At 47.1% G+C, this 21,170-nt stretch overlaps 1 protein-coding gene across 2 annotated transcripts; it reads left to right on the forward strand.

Moving 5' to 3' along the window:
* The first annotated feature begins 1,165 nt into the window (after nucleotides 1-1,165).
* On the forward strand, nucleotides 1,166-19,898 carry LANCL1 (LanC like glutathione S-transferase 1). 2 transcript variants are annotated; one of them, XM_080398388.1, is made up of 9 exons: nucleotides 1,166-1,323; nucleotides 1,560-1,677; nucleotides 9,209-9,416; nucleotides 13,219-13,354; nucleotides 13,688-13,834; nucleotides 15,767-15,949; nucleotides 16,379-16,555; nucleotides 16,839-16,911; nucleotides 17,784-19,898. In XM_080398388.1, the coding sequence occupies exons 1-9, from the start codon at nucleotides 1,240-1,242 to the stop codon at nucleotides 17,858-17,860; spliced, it is 1,203 nt and encodes a 400-aa protein (XP_080254514.1). In that variant the 5' UTR covers nucleotides 1,166-1,239; the 3' UTR covers nucleotides 17,861-19,898. The 2 variants fall into 2 exon arrangements, with proteins under 2 accessions (XP_080254514.1, XP_080254515.1); XM_080398389.1 differs by lacking the exons at nucleotides 1,166-1,323; nucleotides 1,560-1,677 and adding an exon at nucleotides 5,211-8,464.
* The last annotated feature ends 1,272 nt before the right edge of the window (nucleotides 19,899-21,170 follow it).

Here is a 21,170-nt window from a genome sequence, read left to right on the forward strand (position 1 = left end):
CTGCAGAGCTAGAAGTGCTGGGGAGCCCCAAAGCTGTGCCTGTCATGGACTTCAGTGAGCCAGACTCCAGGCAGGGATGTCACAATCCTTCTCAGGCCTACAGGGTCAGGAAAAGGGGAGCCGAGCACAGTGTTAGAGCAGGCAGAAAGGCAACAAGGCCTGGATTCAGACATACAGCACGAGGACAACTTAATCCAATGAATGCTATCCTGTTGCCAAAGGTACACTGTACACGGCTGGCTGCGCAGGGTACACCACTACAAGATGACTGCAGGGAGACCCCCAATACCAGTACAACACAGCTGCATAGCATTTGGGATGGAAAGCACTGCTCAGGCCTATGAGTCATAGGGACCTACCCTACATTCACAAGGAAGACCTGGCTTAGCCAGCACAGGTGAGATGCAGCAGCTCAGCAGGGGACAGCAAGGAAGAAACCCCGTCCCTCATCCGGGCCCAGCCCCAAACTGAGTGAGGGACTACTGCTGCTGGAGGGGGGCAGGACTCAATATATGCTCCTTGGACTGACCCTCTGCCACCACAACCACATGGTACCCATCCCCACAAGACCTCAAAATCCCCAGGGCCGGCTGCAAGGGGCCCCAGCCCCGCAACGGCCTTCAAGTCCCACACAGTCAGCCAAGCCCAACTGCCCCTAAACACCACAGGGCCAGCTGTAAGGGGCCCCTGAATGGCACAGGGCTCCCTAAACCCCACAGAGCAGCTACATGGGACCCCTAAACCCCACAGGGTCAGCTGCAATGGGCCCCTAAACACCACAGGGTCCTCTAAACCCCACAGGGCCAGCTGCCAGGGGGACCCCAAACTCTTCAGGGCTCCCTGAACCCCACAGCGTTCTCTAAGCCCCACAGGGTCAGCAGCCAGGGGGACCCCAAACACTTCAGGGCTCCCTAAGCCCCACAGAGTCAGCAAAAAAAACCAAACCAATCCCTAAGCCCCACAAGGCCAGCTGCAAGGGGCCCCTAAAGGCTGAAGCGCCCCCCAAATCCCCCAGGGCCAGCCGAACAGAGCCTCTAAACCCCGGGGAGCCCGCCAGAGCCAGCTGCAAGGGGTCCTTAACCCCGAGGGGCTCCGCACTCCCCACGGAGCCGCGAGGCGCCGCCCCAGCGCGGGGAACGGCGGCAGCGGCGGGACCGACAGCAGCGCCCGCTCCCTTCCGGGGCGGGGCGGGCCGCGGCCCAGCGCAGCGGAGCGCGGCGGCGCGGGCACGGCGGCACCATGATGGCGCAGCGGGCCCTTCCTAACCCCTACGCGGACTATGACAAGTCCTTGGCCACCGGCTACTTCGACACCGCCGGGAGGGTGAGCGGGGCCGGGGTGAGGCAGCCGGGGCGGGAGCGGGCCCTTCCCGGCCCCAGCTGGGCAGCAGGGGCCCAGCCCGGCCCTGAGGTACCCGAGGGTTTCCAGCGGGGACCTGCCAGGTTTAAAACCACCCGGTGCCCTAGTTACGCGCCTTCCAGGTAGCTCCAGCTTACCAAAACCCCATCCGCCTGCCCATGTGGCCTTCACTTTTAGTGGTGGGGTTTTTTTCTCCACAGCTGACCCCTGAATTCACACAGCGGCTGAATAACAAAATCAGAGAGCTGCTGCAGCAGATGGAGAGGGGCCTCAAGTCTGCCGACCCGCACGACTGCACCGCGTACACCGGCTGGGCAGGTAGGGCACCTGCTTGGGCTGCGTCAGATGGGGCAGGAGCTCTCTGGAGCCCACTTCTAGATCAGGCCGAGGCAGACTGTCGGTTTGTTGCGGTGTTTGAACGATCATGTTAGACTTGTGTCAAGAACAGTGCTTCTTCTGGCTGTTTTAATCCATTGAAGGGCTGTCTTTTTCAGGACTGTGGTTTTGGAGGTTTCGAGCTGCAGAGGGAAGACTTTAGTGTTGCAGGGCACAGCTGGGGCTTCTCTTGGTTGACAGTCCCAAACTTATGCCAAGCCGTCACCTGCTTGAGAGCAGACATGGGAGCCTTCGAAGGGACTGGCTCCAAATCTGGCTGTAGTGGGGATGGCGACAAGTCAACCAGTGCTTTGTGAAGTAGGCAGATACTTGAGATAGGTCATTTACCTGCAAGAAGTCATTACCTGCTTGCATATGGCAGCGGTGAGCTTATGGCCTGAGATAATATCTGTCTTTTCTGTTTGGGCCGAGTTTTATCTTACGACATTGTCTGATTGGCAGGTTGCTCCATTCCTGTTCCCCAGGTAGTGCCCCTCCACTTAGCCAGGGCTAGTTCTGCTCCCGTATCTGCTGGAAGGAGCAGAAATGCAAATGTGAGTATTACAAAGGATGAAAACCTTCCTCACACTAACTCTTGTGTGCAAAGCTTCCAGGAGCTTGTCTTTCTCTTGTGCTGCATTTTCAACCTGGTTTTCCTTCCTTGAGAGTGTGCCCTACCTTCTGCCTCCTATTTTTTCCCACTGGAGCCAGGGAGGACACACCTTTCTCTGCCACTTCATCCTTGGCTACTGCTGCATGCTTTGTCAGCTTTTCTGCCTTCTGCGCTGTGCCAGGCTCTAGGGAGGGACCCTGGGGTAGTTGTGATTAACCTCATGCTTGCTGCAAGATGTTTCATTGCTCCGCGGGGTTTTGGGAGGGGGGACGGTACACTGCAATCCTAAATGGCAATTTTCTACATTATAATCTGGGTGTGGCTGGCTTGCACTTGGATGCTGTGGAACTTGCTTGGGAAAATGGTGTTCATTTGCATTGGTGCTAAACTAACGTTGCAGCTTGATGACAGCAATGCCAGAAATGCCTGCTTAAAAATTTTAGTAACGTAGACAGGCATAGACAGGCACTGAGAGTGCTCTAGAGCAGTTCCTGTGAAATGGTAGGATGCCAGTATTAAATTCCAGCGTGGGAGAGCATTGATTTTATCAGTTGCTGCCTGGCAGCACTCTGCTGCTCCTGCATTTTGGTTCAGTGCTGGCTGATTTCACCTTGGGAGACAGGTTTAGTCTTCCAGCCTGTGTGACCCTGCTGAGGTCCCCTCAGATGAAAAGCACTCCATACATAAAGATGGTCTTCAGTCATGAGGGTGCTACTTGGCATGATGGCAGTCAACCTCTGGCCAGAATAATTCAGGAGATAAAAATTAGCTGATATTGGGAATACTCTGAAATTCTGCGGGGAGAACATAAACACCTTTCCCCAGAGGCCATATTCCTTTCCTTAGGGTGGCCTTGAGGAGCATCATGTTGGAAAGTGAGTGCAGTTGTGCAACAATGGTTGAGAGCTCTGGTAGGATTTCAGCTCAGTTTTATTTGGAAGGGAGTTTCTTAAGAGGGATTCTTCTTTTTTTCTGCCCACAGATCATTCCTTATTGGGCACACAACTTTGTTGCCTTGGCTAATGGGATTAGCAAAAAAACCATGGACAGATTTCCCACAGGTCACAGCCTGCGAAGTAAAGTTTGCAGATACTACACTGTATCTTTGTCACCCTCCCTTCTTTTCTAATCCTAGCTATATTAATTTATTCAGTACTGGTTTCCAGAGATGAAATTAATTGGGCCAAGACAGCAGCTTTTTCCTGTAATTGCTTATGTAGGAAAGGCTTGTTGAGTATCTTCTCATGTAAATCATTGCCCAGCAGTCTGAAATGAACCCACACTCTTGTGGCCACTAATGAGAGAGATTTGAAATACTGCTCTCTTAGCACAAACTCTGCGTGAAATGTAACATATTAGAGTGTACTACATTACACCCAGTAATACACAGCATATGCTGGCATTTTACTTCGGTGCCTGTTGCCTTCCCAAGACACTTGACAGAGCCCTGTTCCCTGAGCCTGCATGTGTGCCAGCGAAGCCATGGCTTCTTGGCACTTGAAGTTGGAGCAGAGGGAGGGAAGGACTTCTGTTTTCAGCTCAGAGGCAGTGAAAACGCACTTTGGATCAAGATTACCCAGTGAATGGCTGAACGCCCTCAAAACACATTTCAATCAGTTTGTTACAGTTTCATTAAGTTCCCCATAGAGATCAGGGCCCTGTAGGCAACACCTGGTGCATGCCTGGGTATAAACCAGGCTTGGCTGTGGTATTCTGTTTGGTCTTTTATAGCTAGAGTGCAGTAAGAGCTTTTGTGGTCTTAATCGGTTTCGCTGGTATCTAAGTGTTGACTGAGGGAATGTAAACTGCCGTAAGCTAATTCTGAGTCAGTAGCAGTTCAAATCCTGGCAGAAGTACAACTGCCTCATCTGTTTTCAAATAGATTTTCATGAGGATGCTGAAGAGTATATACAGGTGTGGTGGTATTTCTTAGCGTAGGAGGCCTTGCTCCAATGACTGCCACGACTGGGAGCACAGATGATGGAAAGGGGATGGAAGGTTCCAATGAAAGGAGACTGATGTCACTCCTGTAACCTCTTAGCTGACTGCAGAGGCTAGGAAGCTCCCGTGTCCGGTGCGTGCTGGACTGTTGTGTCCTTCCCAGACAATGAGGTGATCTGCCACCTGAAATGGAAGAGATTCCCCTTCTTCCATGTTACAGCAGTGCCTCTGGAATTTGCTTCCCATGCAAGCGTTGCCTTCTTTAGCAATGTCATAGTCATGGCTTTCAGAGCTTCAGGGCCTCTGAAACAGACCAGTGAGTCCAGCTGGCCTGCCCCACCTGTGGCTTTTGGCTGGCCTGTTGGCAAGTGGAGATGAGGAGCCGGGCTGAGTTGCCTTTTGAAAGGACTCTTCAAAAGATACACCAGAGGAAAGAAAAGTCATTTAATAATGGATAGAAATTCTGACCGTACCAGTTCAGGAAGGCTTCTAGAAAAACACCTTTCATTCACTTTAGCGCAGTATCTTAGTTTTAACCTCAGAACCCAGAGAACTTGCGTCCTCTTAAGAGTTTGGTTCAGAAAAACAAAATAATCCCTACAGAATAAGAGGCAGTGAGGCTGCGTTTGATGAGAGAATAGAGTGCCTTGTATCACACGCATAAACCACATTCCTGCCAAGTGCTTGGTGAGTAGTGTGAAATCTCCATTCTCGGAGATAGTCACTATTTGACTGGACAAGGTTCAGAGAGCGATGGGATGTAAAATTGAAGTTGGCCTTACTTTCAGATGTTTGGATCAGATCACTTCCACAGATCTCTTCTAACCTAGTCTGTTGCACAATTCTGTGATGCAGTAGGTAATGGGTTGGTTTAGTTCGGACTGGACTGGTAGTGGGTTGGGGTTTTTTTTGGGGGGGTGGGGGGTGCAAGGGAATCTTCTTCTGTAAAAAGTTTTACAAAAGAAGTGTTGTTACCCAGGTTTTAAGGCTGCAAAAGCTGAGGCATCCTGAGAAATGCCCAGTGTCCCACAATGCGCTAGGAAGGCAAGCAGTAAGCTGTAGTAAAATGCACCTGCAGCTGCCCAGACAATTCTGAACATGGCATGATACAGCCCTCCAGAGGCAGTGTCTCACTGTCCCATTCAGCATGGCTTTGGCATGACTTCTGAGCACAAGATAACATCCATGCATCTGCACCAGAAAAGATGCTTATATCCTTTGAGCTGGGCAGTAGAGCTATGCCACCCCCTCTGTAACTTTTACCCTATGCCTGACTCATTACGAGTGACATCAGTTTTCTCAGCAGAAACCATCAGGCTTCATAACTATGTGCAGAGACCAGTTTCCACTTCTTTCTTCTGTGTTTGACATTCTGCTTTGAGGGTGCTGGCTGACTTCCCTGGGTCAGCACAAGAACTCTGAGCTGTTTATTACTGTAGGTGGTAGGTTTGGAACTGGTCCAAATTAGGTCAAGAAATCTCCTCATGTGGCAACCTAGTGTCCTGTGTGAAAGGACCACGTTTCAGCTCAGCCCCTGGTGGACAAGGAGGTGTGTTCAGAACAATCTGATGGACATCCGTGCTGCTGCTGGCAGCGAGGGGACTGCAGGGAGCTGACGCCAAGCCACACTTCCTCTCAATGTTACCCACTCTATTCAGTGTGAAGGGGAAGCTTTGTCTCACTACTGCTGTTCTCCCACCAGCAGAATTGTTTGCAGTGGTAGTGCAATCCAACATAAAAGAGCAAGGTTAAACTTGCAGGGTAGGTGGGGCACAGCTTTACTTCTCTTTGATCAACAGAATGGTCATATGGATGAGAGATTCCCTCAGCCTGCTGCAGTGCTTTAGCTCTTGAGCAGGAACTTCTTTGGTATCTCCAGTGATGTCTGCTCTGTTGAAAGCAAGTTGCTAAAATCAGGGCCATCAGCACTAGCCAATTGGTACAGCTGGTGCAAACAATTCCATTTTCTGCTATGTGCATTTAAGTCTCCTCTGCCCCACTCAAAAGAAATCTCTAATGCACAGTACCCCTCTGCATCTACAATACTGCTCATAAAAGACAGCAAGAAGAGAGGTGGTGTTTAGTGTCCTGCTGAAGGTGTGAAATTAACAGGCTTTGTGAGAGGCAAGCAGAATTTATTTTTGCCTCCTGATTTCCTGCAGTGAGCAAGCATCTCAGGCATTAACACTCCAGCGTATTGGCTTCCTACGCACTAGAGGTTACAGTTTCAGTCATCAGAGCCCTGCTAAAAGATACGCTGTCAGTAGCACGTGTTCACTGTTGTCCTGCACCAAATGACATCTGATGCATCCTCCATCACATGTGGCTATGCAGTAGGTCTCAACAGTGCAAGCAAAAAAAATCGAAGAAACCACAACAAAGAAAGTCCAGTAGCAATCAGTAAACAGGATAAAGCCCATACATCTTTGGCAATAGCAGACCACAGGCAGCTGCTGCATGGCAGTTCTGCTGGAAACAATCAGGAGTCTCAGAGGTCGCAAAAAAAGGTCACGTTTCCAACTGGGACACTGAACACGGACCTCCAGGGCACACAGAAATGGAGCAGATCCACTGCTTACCTAGACCCATTTAACTGATGATGCTGTGTTTGTATAGCACTTGAAGCATGCCAAACAAACAACCAGTCAGCTGGCAAACTCTACCTCGTCAGTTGGGGTGAGGAAGGTATTATTGGAAAGGGAGCAAGGCAGAGCTGTGGAATAGCTTCTGGAGAGCAACACTGCGTAGCTGAGCCAGGTTCTTCAGATGGAACTCTCTTGTCTCCCAACTGCACTGCCTCTGAAATACGCTTCCTACATCTTGGCACACAGGTCAGTATAGGATATTCCCCACGCGGTGACTGTGTTTTGTATCCCTCTGCATAGATCTGTAAACATTGCCTCTTTATGCATGGATATGCCCTCCTTTGCTGGCCTTCCTTACTTTTAGGCTCACAGATAGCAACGGAGCAAGCAGTGGGCTAAAGGCAGCACTGCATTGTGCCCTTCTGATCAGCTTGGGTGTATGAATTCCTTGAGGAATGAGTTAAGAAAACTGGCTTTAGATTCATTTTTTAAGGCCTTTGGGTTTTAAAGGAAAAATTAATGATTTGGGGAAGCAGCTTATCCCTTCCATCCTTCAGTGTATGTAGGTCAGTGGTTTTTTGAAGTCTTTTCCAAAGATGCTTGGGCCTGGGAGGAAAGGGGGCAAGAAGTGTTTTAAAAGAGGAGAGGCAAAGAAGTCAGAGGAAAATGATGCTGAAACATTTACTTTCTAAGAATTCAATTCTAGCAGTGGTCTCAGCAAGGTAGTTACATACATAATTAGGGTGGTATGATGGCAGTGGGAATAGAAGCTACTTACAAAGCAAAAAGTTATATATTAAAGCAGGTAAGTCAAGAGTGCAAGTTGTGCTCAAACAGCTATCAGGCCTATTAAAGGCTAGAAGCTGTGTTAGGTGCTGAATAAATCAAGGAGAATCACTTGACATTTGCTAGCTGGAAGAGGAGGGTTCCCCTTTAAAGAAGGGCTTCATCTCCACATCCTCATAGACTTGAGCAATGACACCGTACATCTGAGCTCTCTCTGGAAATACTAACACTGAACTGCTTAGAGAGAGGACAAGGTTATTAGCTTCAGCAGGAAATGGAAATTTGCCCGTAATAGACACACAGAATAGAATTGTCTGTAGTGCGAAGCTTTGGAGCTTACCCATGCAAAATGAGAAAATGATCTAAATTTAAAATTGTCCTCAGTGTCATGGAAAGGAATTTTGCAGCATGCTTGTCTCCCTTCACCTTACCACATCAAAACCTGCAGAGATTGGCTCAATTAATTTAGGCTTAAAAGCAGGACCTCAGTCCTCTTAGAAATGGTTACTGTTAAGGGGAGAAATAAGCTTTTCTCAAAGTGATATAGGCCAGTACCTTTCTTCAGTGCATGTTTGAGGATGCCTTCCAGATCAGAAGGACAGTTCAAATGTGGCAGATCTTTCAGACACAGCCTTACTGAGGACTCTTCAGTTACCTACTAAAAGCTTCCAAGACCTGGATGAAGACAGGGCAGAGGCAAAGGACAGCAATTGATGTGACTTCTCAGTAGTGGAGTTGCTTCTGTAGCTGGCCAGCCAATTGAAAATCTCCAGGGAAGACCATGCAGCCTTTTTCAGCATGCAAGGTAGCTCTTTCTGTTTTGGACAAGGGCTCATATCATGAATGATGTGCTGCAGAGGAGAGTCAGGCAGCCCTTTTTTCTTTTCGAGGATGCGCCGGGTGTCCAGGGAGCTGTAAGAACCTTGCTGGTGCTTCCCCTGGGGGCACGGGTGGGGCTGGGGGGAAGCCAAGTAGAATGTCTTGAGGGTGCTGCTTCTCAGTGCTGATCATGTGTCACTTTCTAAGATATCCAATCCAAGCTAAGTGATCCAGCCCTTCACCTCCTGGCATGAGAAAAAATAATTGAGATAGGGCAACAACTCAGTGCTGCTCTGCTGCAAGTACCATCTTGCTCAAAGGTGATTTCTTTTTTCTTCCACTGTTTAGCAACAGTCCCAGGTACAGCTGATAGATTTAGGTGGGTTTGCCTATGTTTCATCTTCTGCTCCTTGCTACTAAAACTGTATGTAACCTGTGTATCAGAAGCTCTGCTGTCCTCCAGGACCTCCTGGATCAGACAATGCTGTTTGTCTTGATCTGCAGTCCACTCATGAGCAGCGTCAGGTACAACAAGGTCACAAAGCAGGAAAAGAGGCTGTGGGTACTGCAGCTGTGGGTTATGCTCCTGGATGTGACCAAGAAGTCTGTCTAGAAGGCTTATGCTCTAGATGAGGCTGAGGGACAGGCTTTTAAGTTTGTTAAAATAGCCAGGGCACATAGTGGAATGGGTAAACTTCTGGTGGGTGCAACCTTTATGTTCCTTTTGCAGGCATTGCTTTGCTGTATTTGCACTTGCATGATGTGTATGGAGACCCAGCCTACCTTCAGGTGGCCCACGAGTACGTGAAGAAAAGCCTGAGCTGTCTGACAAAACGATCCATCACTTTCTTGTGTGGAGATGCTGGGCCCCTGGCAGTGGCTGCTGTTGTCTACCACAAACTGCAGAACCAGAAGCAATCAGAAGACTGCATCACTCGGTAAAACGCTTGGTTATGCCTGTGACTTGAAGTTCCTCTTGCTCATAAAGCTGGTTTGGGCTTGTAGCAGGCACTCTCCACCAAGCCTGAATACGTTTTGTTGCAGTCTCATCTGAGACAGAAGCCAGTAACTTAGTGAGCCAGCACAAACTTGGTGAAAGAGCTAGCTCAAAGACAAACACACTTGCCTGTCAGCCTGCAGAGCAAGGATATTGTTCAGCTGGTATTGCCATCTTAAAAATTCCAGTAAGCACAGAAAGAAAGAAAAAAAAAAAAAAGAACAAACCAGGTGAGGTTTGGTATCTTTTCGGAACCCTTAAATTTAGCTTTACAGCCATTTTGATGAAAAGGAGAAATGTGGTAGGATTATTAGATTAATTTTGTAACTTGCTTTCACTTGCTATTTATTAGTTGGCCTTGACTTAAACCTAAGATGGAAAGCATCCCTTTCAACTGCTGAATGCAGCTGGTTATGATTCATTTAGTTCCATTTCCTGCCTTTCCTCAACTGTTTCCAAATGTATTTTTGTTGGGTACTTCAGAAAAGCACAGACAAGCAGTCCTACAGTCAGATCAGTGTGTGGCAGAGGAAGGAGAAGATGCAGTTGCAAGCTTTTGTTGCTTAAGGGAAATCAGTTTTGAGAAGGTGAGAAAGTCCTGTAAAGAGTTTCCATTTACGTATGGTCAGCACAAAAGCAAGACAAACCCCCTCACATTTCAAAACAACACCAAGTGCCTTTAAGCAGCCAGGAGCAAGTGATGCATAATTTCAATTTAAAAAACCACGGGTGGGAATCAGAGGTGCCTGTATGGTTTGGACAGCAAGTTCCCACTCCTGTAACTAAGAATAGCTTCTGGTTTATGTGGATAAAGTCAGTCTGAGGACAGAACTCTCTTCTTTATTTTTTAAATAATCTGTCGTTTAGGTTTTGCTTAATACTGTATGAGAGTGGTGAATCTCACTATGAGTAATGTATTTGCTAACAAAAAGGGAACTAATCTGTCAAACATTACAGGCCAGTTGTGGTCAATGCATAAGCCCCAAGTTGTGAAAAAACCCTAATTAATGTTTTCTTGCTGTAGATCTCCTCCCGGTATCCCTTCTGTTCTGCCTACAGTTTTGTGGCAGAATGGGAACTCATAATTAATTCTGCACTGCCATCTAATGGCATAATAAAGGCACAGCCGTGGAAATTGGTTTCTTCATACATGTGAGAGGAGGAAAAAAGAAAAATGTGGCTTTCTCAAAGAAACACTTCCTTACTTTGCCACTAATTCCCAGAGCAGTTAGCCTGACCATGCTACCTTTAAAAAAAAAAGAGTATTTCTTTAAGAAATAGTTCCCTTAATAAAACTCCTAAGTGGGGTTTGCATATGCTGTTTAGTTAGAGACCAATTGCTAATTTATGCAGTGCAAGTGCATAGAAAGTGCACTTCTGTTGCAGCTGTGGAGAAGGAGGGCCTCTCCATTTTGTTCTCAGTCTTTTAAAGCACCTCATCTTTACTGAGCCCGAGGAGGGGATCCGTCAGCCAGTTTTTACCTGCAGGTGAAGAGACAGAACCTTGTGTTTTCTTACCTCCTTGCTCTTGCCTAAATGAGTTAATGACCAACAAATGTGCTTTTATGCTCTGGAGAGACTAATGTTTCAGGGCGTCCCATTTTCCAAGAGCCTGTGAAAATCTGAGCTGTGTTCCAGGAGTCCTCTTTTCACCGCCATCTCCCACCAATTCAGAAGGTCAAAGATTTGCTTTTAGAGCCAGTAGCATACAAAACTCCCATCTTGCTCTACAGCTGTCTCACTTCCCTTCTGTCCAGAAACTACTGATTTTTGAGAGTTGAGGTAATAGGATGATATGTGAGCAGGAGTGGCTCTTCCTTTCAGGGACCTGTATTTACCCCCTTACACCCAAGAAATGCATTCTGCATGCAATCAGTCCAGCAGTATCCCCGGCATCTCTTGCTGCATGCACGCCATGCAGCCCTGCCCCACATTTCAGAAACAATAGAAATTGCTGGCAGGCTTCCTCCCCTGATTATCCTGGCTGGGAAAGCAGCTAGAGGTAGACACAACAATGTGTAAGGAGCAAGAACAGTAGCTCCAGCTGCTCTGGATTTCCCCATGGAAAGAAGGTTTCACATCCAGACCTCAGAAAATCCCTGCTATGGGTATTACTCTTTATCCACCCACCCATTCCTTCTATTGCACCTGACATTTCCCTGACATCTCAGAGCCAAACAACATCACCAGCCAGCATCTCTTCTGGCCAGCGTGCTGCTGGCCAGAGTCCATCTGTCAAAACACTGTTTTCTTCCTTGGAAACCCTCCTCTCTATCTGCCTTCCTTGGACTTGGGGACAGGGGACATGAGGAGGCAGCAGGGCTTTGCTTTCAGCTCACACAACTGAGAGGGACCTGCACTTATGCCTAGTCTTGGATGTAAAGTCTGTCTCTTGGGTTTAATCTGTGAGAAGTCTCCCCCATGGAGCAATGCGCATCTGGAGTGGTACATGAGGCCTGGGGCCAGTCCACCTTGAGACACTGCTCTTTCCTTTCTACTTCAATAACCCTGCTCACTTTGAGTCCACTGCCAAAGGGAGTCAACAGCCCAGCATCCTTTCTCTGCTCTGAGGGTACTATGGACATTTGGTTCTTTCCTGTGCAACACATTGTTCTGCCTAGGAGCAGAGGCTGCCAAGACACATTTTCTGCTCCTCACACTGCTGTGACAGGGAAGCCCTGCACACACACAGCTCTCCTGGTAGTTTCTCGGCCCTACCCCTGTTGCAGCCACAGCAGGAAATGGCTGAGGGAACAGCCGTGAAGACACTTGTGCTAGTATTTTAAAAGTGATGGCATTTTTCTGATTGTCATCTCAGGGGTGAACAGAAAAATAAAGCCAAAACTAGTCACATCCCTGCCTGCTGCTCTGACAGGGAAGGACATCCAGCCTTGCTGGAAGTGTGGTGAGAGGCAAAACAAAGGAAAAATCACATTAAGAGTGAGCTGGGCTACAAAACACCAGTGTGAAGAGCTGTCAGTCTCTGTTAGCGCTACAGGAATATCACCAACTTTGCAACATGATAATAGAAAAATGGCAAAGTATCTGAGTCCAGCAGACCTCTCGCTCTGCACATACGGGCTAAAGCCTAGTGCCAGCCAAGCTGTCCTCAGCGTGGGGTCGCACCACAGCCAGCCCACAGCACACACTGCTGAGCTGTTCTCACTACTGCTCAACCCTAGAAAAGATGTCTTGTATGTGCCACAGAGGCTTGATGTTAAACAATATTTTCAGCTGCTTATCCCCACCTCTTACCTAGATTTTTAGTTCAGAGACCCCTCTTTTTCCACTGTCAGAGTGCCCCTCTCAGGCATGGAGAGAAAGGGGCTTTTCTATCAGGACTTCCAAGCGCAAGGGGTGAGATTCTTCCACATACCATCAGCCCTAGTTTGACTTTCTAGCATTGCTTGAACAACTTTATGCTGACCATTTCCTATAGTCCACGTTTCCCTGCAAGTAGCTTTCCTGGAGCTGATGTTTTAAAGAACAAGCACACAGTATGACTGCATTGTAAAGAGCTGAGCAGACTAAAGCAATAAGCCAAAAAAAAAAAAAAAAAGCAGAGGGGAAGGAGGAATTCTGCACTTGGTGTAGCTGGAAGGCTGAGAACCAGACTGGCCTGACATCTCCCAGGGCACAGGCAGCATGAAGGGACAAACCATGTTTCTGAGCTCCAGTCTCCCTACTTGGTTAGATGGCTTTGAGTGTCCTCTAATCTTCCCCATGTGAATTTTTCTTTGTAGTTTGCTCCATCTACACAAGCTTGACCCACGAGTTCCAGATGAACTGCTGTACGGGCGCATAGGCTATCTCTATGCACTAATATTTGTGAACAAGCACTTTGGAGAGGAAAAGATCCCTCAAAGTCACATTCAGCAGGTACTGTGGCTTCTGTTGATTTGTTAACTGTCTCTTCCCATGCAGCTCATCTTCAGGTAAAAATCAATGCAAGATGTAGAGAACTCTGGAAGGGAGAAAATGCATCATGGTATGCCTGCTGCTCTTCTTCCAAATGGACAAAGCACCACATGCCCACCCACCACACATACAAATCCATAGGCAGTACTGAACTGGCATACATTTCACTCCCTCACCCACACTCTTCTCTATGCTTGGGCAGAAAAACAACTCTTCTGATCTGTGTCAGGATACTCACTGTGCTATGTCCAATACAGCAGCATTTCCTTCACCCACATCTGTTCCCATCCATAGGTCTGTGAAGCAGTTGTAGCCTCAGGAGAGAGCTTGGCCAAAAGGAGGAACTTCACAGCAAAGAGCCCGCTGATGTATGAGTGGTACCAGGAGTACTATGTAGGGGCAGCCCATGGTTTGGCTGGGATTTACTACTATCTCATGCAGGTAAGAGGCACTGGAGGGGATGGACCTTTAGCAGCTGTTTCACATTTCTTTGAACAAGGAGGAGCATTTGAGTTGGCTCTTGGTGATGACAGGCTGGTAAGGTCCCTTGTCTGATTGACTTCTGTGGGTGATCATGCATCTCCACTTCTAAAGGTTTTCTCCAAGTGTGCGAGATTGAAATTCCCACCTCCACGGAGATCTGTAGAGAAGTGTGACCTGTATTATACCAGCAGTTTCACATAATGGAGACCTGTAGGACAGCTGGGTTTGAGCTTCCCCCTCTTGTATTAATTGCTTGTGAAGTATTCCCATTTGATGGTATCTGCGGGCTGCCTGCATTTTTTGAGGTGGTTACTTGGAGCAATCCCAGACCATTACAAATTGAGAATCTTTGTAAGAAAATCATAGTGAAAGAGATTTTGTTCATAGTAGGAAGGTGGGAAATGCTTTGTTTCCAAATCAGGGCCGGTATCTAAAGGTGAAAGAGGTGGGACTTTTTACTTTGATAAAGCAGCTGAGTTCTGCAGTGCCTGAAGAAGGCATGGCAAGACGAGAAGTTGGGAGCTGCAGTGCCGCTTTGCTTTGATGCTGTCTTTCTCACAATTTTGCACAACTTGCTGGAACTCTGGCAATATTCCCTTCCCCAGCTCAAATGAGGATGGTGATTCCCCTATGTGGGTCACTTTGTGCATAAATGTACAGTGCTTAAGCTCTGAAAAATAGCAGCAATAAATGACATTGCCTTTTCAAAGCATTAAGGGCACCCACTGAGCAACGCAAATTATTTTAGCATAGAAGAAGGTGATATCTTTTATTAGACCCAGCTGTCACAGCAAGGGGAAAAGAACCCACCAGGTTTCAAGTATTTGAGCTTTCCTTCAGGGCCCTCAAAGTTCAATCCCATATACAAGATAAGCATAGTTCCTGTGAATATAACCCTCTTACGTGACTCAGAGAGGAAGGGGTGGTTGGTATCTTGTAAGTGGGAGGAGATTTGGCAAGAGGAGGATGTGAGGTGATTATTGCCCAGGAATACAGAACAGCTAGTTGGGAGCAGAGAAGGCAGCAGTGTGCAGTGAGCCTGAATTTGCACCGAGTCGCTGAGGTTGTATCCCATAAAATACTGCATGGGCTTCATGCTTCTCTGCAGTATGAAGTACAAGGAGCCTGGATCAGCCAGGCATGATGCACAAAAGGCTTTGGGAGAAGCAAACAAGAGAGATATGTCCAACAACATTGGACTGTTACCTCTAATGGTTTTACAGCACAGCATTGATTTTTAATTTTCAAGTTATCAACCTGGGAACAGTGTGATCCTTAGGTGAGAGTGCTCACTGCAGCCTGGCATGGGAAATCAGAACTGCACAGATTTCATGTGAGGTAGTGTCATTGGAAGAGGACTCAAGCCACTCCCTTGTTTTCCATCTGAGGTCAGCGGTGAAGTGACCCCCTTGCAATTACCCAGAAATATCTGTGAAAAAGCAGTATCACAGCCCACCAGCATGGCTGGCCCAGCAGGTCAGAGCTGAGATGCTCTAGGTGCTCATTGCCTGTATTCATCCTTAGTACTGATTTTAGACAGTTTATCTCTTCACTCCAGCTCTGAGTACCTGAAACTATTCCTACTTATCAGGAAAAGAAGCAGCAAGCCCTCTTGCTAAAGGGCCAGGTGACATGCTGGGGGCAGTCTTTGTTTCTGGGGATGCCAGGGTATGACTGGAAATAAGTCATTGCTGAAGGACAGAGCTGCCTGGGGCCAAGTGAGTGTTTGTGATGTGTGAAAGCCTGGAGCAAAGAAATAACTTTATTGACAAGGAGTAAGAGGGAACATGGTCATAGCTGGGTTTGTTTCCGTCCTTCAGGCAGATCTTGGGCCTCTTTGGGACAGACAGAATGGTAATTCTCCCCAGTTTAACACTTTCTCTCTCTTAGCCTGGCCTTGGAGTGAGCCAAGTAAAACTGCACAACACAGTCAAACCCAGCGTGGACTACGTCTGCCAACTAAAGTTCACATCTGGAAATTACCCTCCATGCATCAATGACACCAGAGACCTACTCGTCCACTGGTGCCATGGGGCACCAGGTGTTATCTACATGCTTGTCCAGGCCTACAAGGTACCAGAAATCTTGCAAAGACCCTTTGGGGACCCCTAAAGGTGGAACGTCATCATGGAGAAGACTCTATTAATAGAGTCCCTCTCTCCCTGAGAATAGGATGGCTTGTTACAGTGAAATCACCCACAGTGACCACTGACTGATATGGAAATTAGTCTTTTTAAAAATTGTTTCTGAAAATACCCATCAGCTGTGTGGGGTGTCCTGTAGCAGGTGACTGATGGTGACAACTAGTTGTCTGTGAAGTAATGGTCCTACAGTCCCATTCATCATATCAAAAACATTCTCCTTTAAAGTAGACAACAAAGTCACAGCTTTAAGACTTCCATAGGAGAGAAACTAATTAACCCAAGCCTCCCCATCACACAGGGATGCCCTTGGTGTGGAGGAAATTGCCTCAGCAAGGGGGAATATTTCTTGTCTCTGTAGGTCTTTGGGGAGCAGCAGTATCTAAATGATGCCTTGCAGTGTGCAGAAGTGATCTGGCAGTATGGGTTACTGAAGAAAGGCTATGGGCTGTGCCATGGGACAGCTGGCAATGCTTATGGCTTCCTCACACTGTACAACCTCACGCAGAATATGAAATACCTGTACAGGGCTTGCAAGGTAAGAACCTGTGTGAGGAAGAGAGAGAGGGGATTGTTCACTTCTGCCTTTTATGTCACTGGCTTTGCCTTTGAAACCCAATTTCTACTGTGGCAGAGATGCAGCTAGATCTGACTAGCTCCACTAGACTAGTCCTTCAGCAGTGCAGTCATTTTCTGACAGCCTGCACAGAAGGAATATCCCTGCAGAAGCTTAGCTCTGCAAGAGATAATGTGAGGATGAGGGTGGTATTTTATTTAAGATCTGTCTTCAACAAAATTTAAACATTTTTTTTTCCTCTCAGTTTGCAGAGTGGTGTTTAAGCTATGGCCAACATGGGTGCAGGACTCCAGACACACCATTCTCTCTCTTTGAAGGTAACCTCTATCTCTAGGCTTGTGTTTTTCTCCTGGATCTGAGCCAATCTAGCACCAAGGAAAACAAAATAAATGTTTCACTGAAGTCTTTGCAAAACTTAGTGTAGAGGATGGGAAGGAAATTGTATCTACTTTTTTTACCCTTTTCCATAAGTAGTCTTTTTGTAGCACAGACTAATGTCTTAGCTGGAGCATCTTGTCCTCTTGGGCCTCCCACACAGATTCTGCACACAGGTCTCAAGGGGAATTCTTAATGGGTACAGGCCAAAGTCTACCTTACGGTAATTTGTAGCCTGGCTTCTCAGTCTCTTTTCTGTGCATTTTTAAGGATTAAAACCAGTTCCATTCCAAAGTTGACTGAGGAACAAATGGCTGCTTTTGTAGGCCTTGTTGGCTCCTCTGGTACTTTGTGGCTCCTCCTAAGCTCTCCCCCAAAATCTGCCATCAGCAGGTATTACTGAAAGAGCCGTTTCATCAGCTAACATAGATCTCCCTAGCTTTGCTTCAGGAACATGGGGAGTTAGATCAGTGAGGACCTGAGGCAGAATGTCACTGGGTCCAAAGTTTTGCAAAAATTTTCAGATTATTAAACCTGTGGACAGGTAAAGCAGAAGGGAGGGAGCTGCAGGAGGGGAAGACCCATCATGTTTTCCCAGGTGATTTGCAACATTTGAACAACTTTGAAATGTTTTCCACACTGAAGTACCTAAGTTGCTCGGGAAACCTGGGTTCAGACCTTGGAAATTTAGGTGCTTCTGAAAAACATTTTCCTTGCTTACGTCTTCATGACTCATTCACCCCCTAGATAACTGATAAAATAGGTGCCCAAAAGGAATCTCTCTGAAGCACGTTGTGTTTTTTCTTATCCTCAGGAATGGCTGGAACGATTTACTTTCTTGCTGACCTGCTGGTGCCAACCAAGGCGAAATTCCCTGCATTTGAACTCTAAATCTGAGTTTGGCAGTTTCCTGCCTGAATCCTTCTGCACTGGGAAAAACAGTTGGAAGCTGTTTTCTCCTTCTTCCAAACTCATCATTGTTCACCTAACAATGTAAATCCATCCTTCTGAGGGCATGCTGAGTTTTCTAATATTTCTAGTCATCTCATTGCATTGTTTCAATTTAAAAGACAGAATACACATTTTGCTGTTGTCTCTTAAAAACACAGAGCTGAAGGTGGGAGCATGGATAAAATGCACAGTATTTTGTTGGCTATAGAGTTCTGCTGTTTTCTGTGTCCCATTTCCTGGCAAGAAATTTTCTATTTAATGTAACTTTGGCCATTTTTTTTTTTTGTGTGTGCTGACAAATAGTTGCAGGAATTTAGTTGCCTTTGGAAAATGAAAAACTGAGACTCTTGCCCTGCAAGTTGCTTTTAAGTGTTTTCTTTCTGAGCAGCCAGGGACTAGGCAGTTCAGTAGCTGCGCTGCTCCACACAAAGCAAATGTGATGGACTGTGGAGTCTTTATATATGTTTTTTTAATGTCAAAATTGCAAGTGGCACAGCTGGAACTGAAATACCAAAGCCTTGCCCTGAATTTTCACCTGTCTTTTTTAAAGACAAAGGCTATGTATAGCTCTTCTGTGCTTTTTTTCCAGTGACAAATTTTCCACTAGCTTTTGTGCTTATTTGCCCATCTTATGCTAAACCTTGCAGAAGTCCATTGATGATCTAATGGAAAACCCCAGTCTAGAAGTGAGCTAAGCGCGCTTGCTGGTGTGGTATCTTCTGTTTACCTTTGAAAGTTGATTCTGCAGTCATTATTTAAAATTGTGTATGAATACTATAGGTGTTAGTTGATGCTAGGCCCACCAGCAGCAGCATGGGAAATGAAATGTATTCCACTGAGTTTTGTCAGTGTTTAACCTATTACCTATATAGATGTTTACATGCTTTGTTTTATAAGCTTTCCTGAACCTGATAATTTGAGCCACTTGTTCGCCTTGTTACTGCTTGTTGTAGTTTGATATGCAACCACACATCAACCCAACTGGAAAATCTGCCCTAGGTTAAATAGCTTTGACCTGTCAAGCAGACCAGATACTTGCAAGGGGTAATCTACTTTTCCATCCTTAGCTGATGCTATACTAATTTGCAGCAATTAGGGACATGACCCTGTAAAACACTTCCTTAGCACTAAGCATGAGCTAAACTCTGAGCAGAGTGATAGTTACTGATGCAGCTGTACCACTTTGCTGATTGAGGGCAGCTCCTCTGCCTGCACAACAGTGGACGTGAGTTCTGATCTTTTAAGGGCTCAGTTGCTGAGTGCCTCAGGCCGCTTAAGAGCAGGCAAGCAGCTGCAGGGCAGTATCGGCAGGCTCCAAGCCAGCGTGCTCCTGCACCAGCGATAGGTGAAGCAGGAGAACCAGACCTGGCATACTAACGCAGCTAGCTCACAGGTGCCTGAATGCAAGGCAGCCTTGCTGCAGTGGCATAGGCAGACCTCCAAGAACCTGCTGGATGGGCTGCTCCAGCAAAGAATAGCAACCATTCCTGGAAGGCTGCCTGATCCTCAAAGCCCAGCCTCCTGTTGCCATCACATGTTTCTGGAAGTTCATCAAAAGACAGCCTGAAGTGCAGAGTAACTTTGGGCCCAGCATCCCCATCAGAAGCTCATGCAGACTCAGCAGTGGTCATCCCCTGTTGTTCATGGGGCCTAAACAACACAGGGAGGTGACTGGAAAGGAGGAAGCACAGCCCCAAGAGCGTGATTTGGCTAATCAAAACAGTTTGGGGGTGGGATCCTGTAGTACGTGAGGCCTGCTGTAATTTACCTCCTCACTTGGCTGGTGTGATGGCAGCGTAGGGACGTTGCTTGGAGCCTGGGCTTCTCCTGGGCACTGCTTCTGTAAAGGAGATGGTTTGTGCAGCCTGATGTCACAGCACCATCACACCCCAGGGTTCGTACACCCCAGGGGATTGTCAGGGCCTGGTGTACAACTGCAGAGTGGAGCACTGTTTAATAAAAATGCTGAAATGAACAAGCTTTGGGTTATTTCTACCCCCTACTTTGTGACCAGGATTCGTGTCTGAAGAGAACAAGATGCCACAACAGCTGCTCCGGTGGCTCCTGGGGTCTCACTGACTTCTCACCAACCCTGAGTGTCAAAGAGTATTTCACATTTTTCCCCATCTCCAATCCATCGAGGCTAGTCCTGTGCTTTCCCTCACAGGCTCTGCTTTTCTCCCAGGACATCCTTTGGCAACGCTGTTTCCATCCAAGTCCATGTCCTCCCCGCTGTGGCTTCCATTGGAGATGACAGTCCTGCAAGTTAGTCTTAACTGCACCAAAATGTGCCTGTGTGCGCTGCTGCCCACCAGAAAGAAGATGTGAATCCTCCAAAAAAACATCCCTCTGGCCCAGTGGCAGGAGGAACAGGCTGCCTCTGTCAGGCTGGGACTGTTCAGCACCAGAGTGTTTAAGACCAGAGTGTCAGGAATGGTATGAGTAAAGGTGATCCTGTGCTCCAGCACAAGCATAAATTAAGCTGCTTGAGTCTTGTACAGCTTGGTTTTCTACAGTTTCCATTTCTATTGAGGTTAGTGGTAAAGTTTGTCAGGGAGGGGGGTCCAGCAATTGGGATGGGAAAGCAGCATGGTGCAGAGTTTCTCTGGTTGCCCTTCCTTTTTCGTATGGGGCTGTGGTGCTGCCCACTTTCATGCATCTTTATGCCAAGTGCAGGGAGCGGGAGCAAGACAAAGCCTGAATAAATGCTACTGCTTCAACAAGCTACACAAGAGGGACTTCATCAGACATGTAGACATTTAACAGTTCTTGGTGATGTTTATGTTTGTCCATGACAGTGTTCCATTTTAAAAAAATCAAGTGCCTTATACTCCCAAGAAATAAGTAAAAAATGTGTTTTGAATGGATTGCCATGTGGCTCAGTTTTTGTTCACCTCCTGCGTATACCAGTGTGATGAGTAAGATGAAAAATGTCACACTGATAACCAAACGCCAGCTGTAGGTGTGCATCTCCCCCAAGAGCCTGCTGTGGTTTCAGCTCTCAAGAGCTGACAGCAGCCTCAGCTATGAATGAGGTGACACAGGGACAGTGTGAGAGGACAGATATGTTATTACTGCCTCTGCCCAATTTATTTAATTTCCCATTCTTGCATATAACTTTTCAAATGCCCACAAACTACAATCAGCACTAATGCTAAATCCATGGCTAATACTATGTTGCCAAACAAGTCCCCCTCATGAGTGGTTCTCAGCCCCAACAGCATTAGCAGCGAGGCACACAGCTCATCTG

Source organism: Falco punctatus, assembly GCF_963210335.1.
Source record: "Falco punctatus genome assembly, chromosome: 8".
Taxonomy (NCBI): Eukaryota; Metazoa; Chordata; class Aves; order Falconiformes; family Falconidae; genus Falco; species Falco punctatus.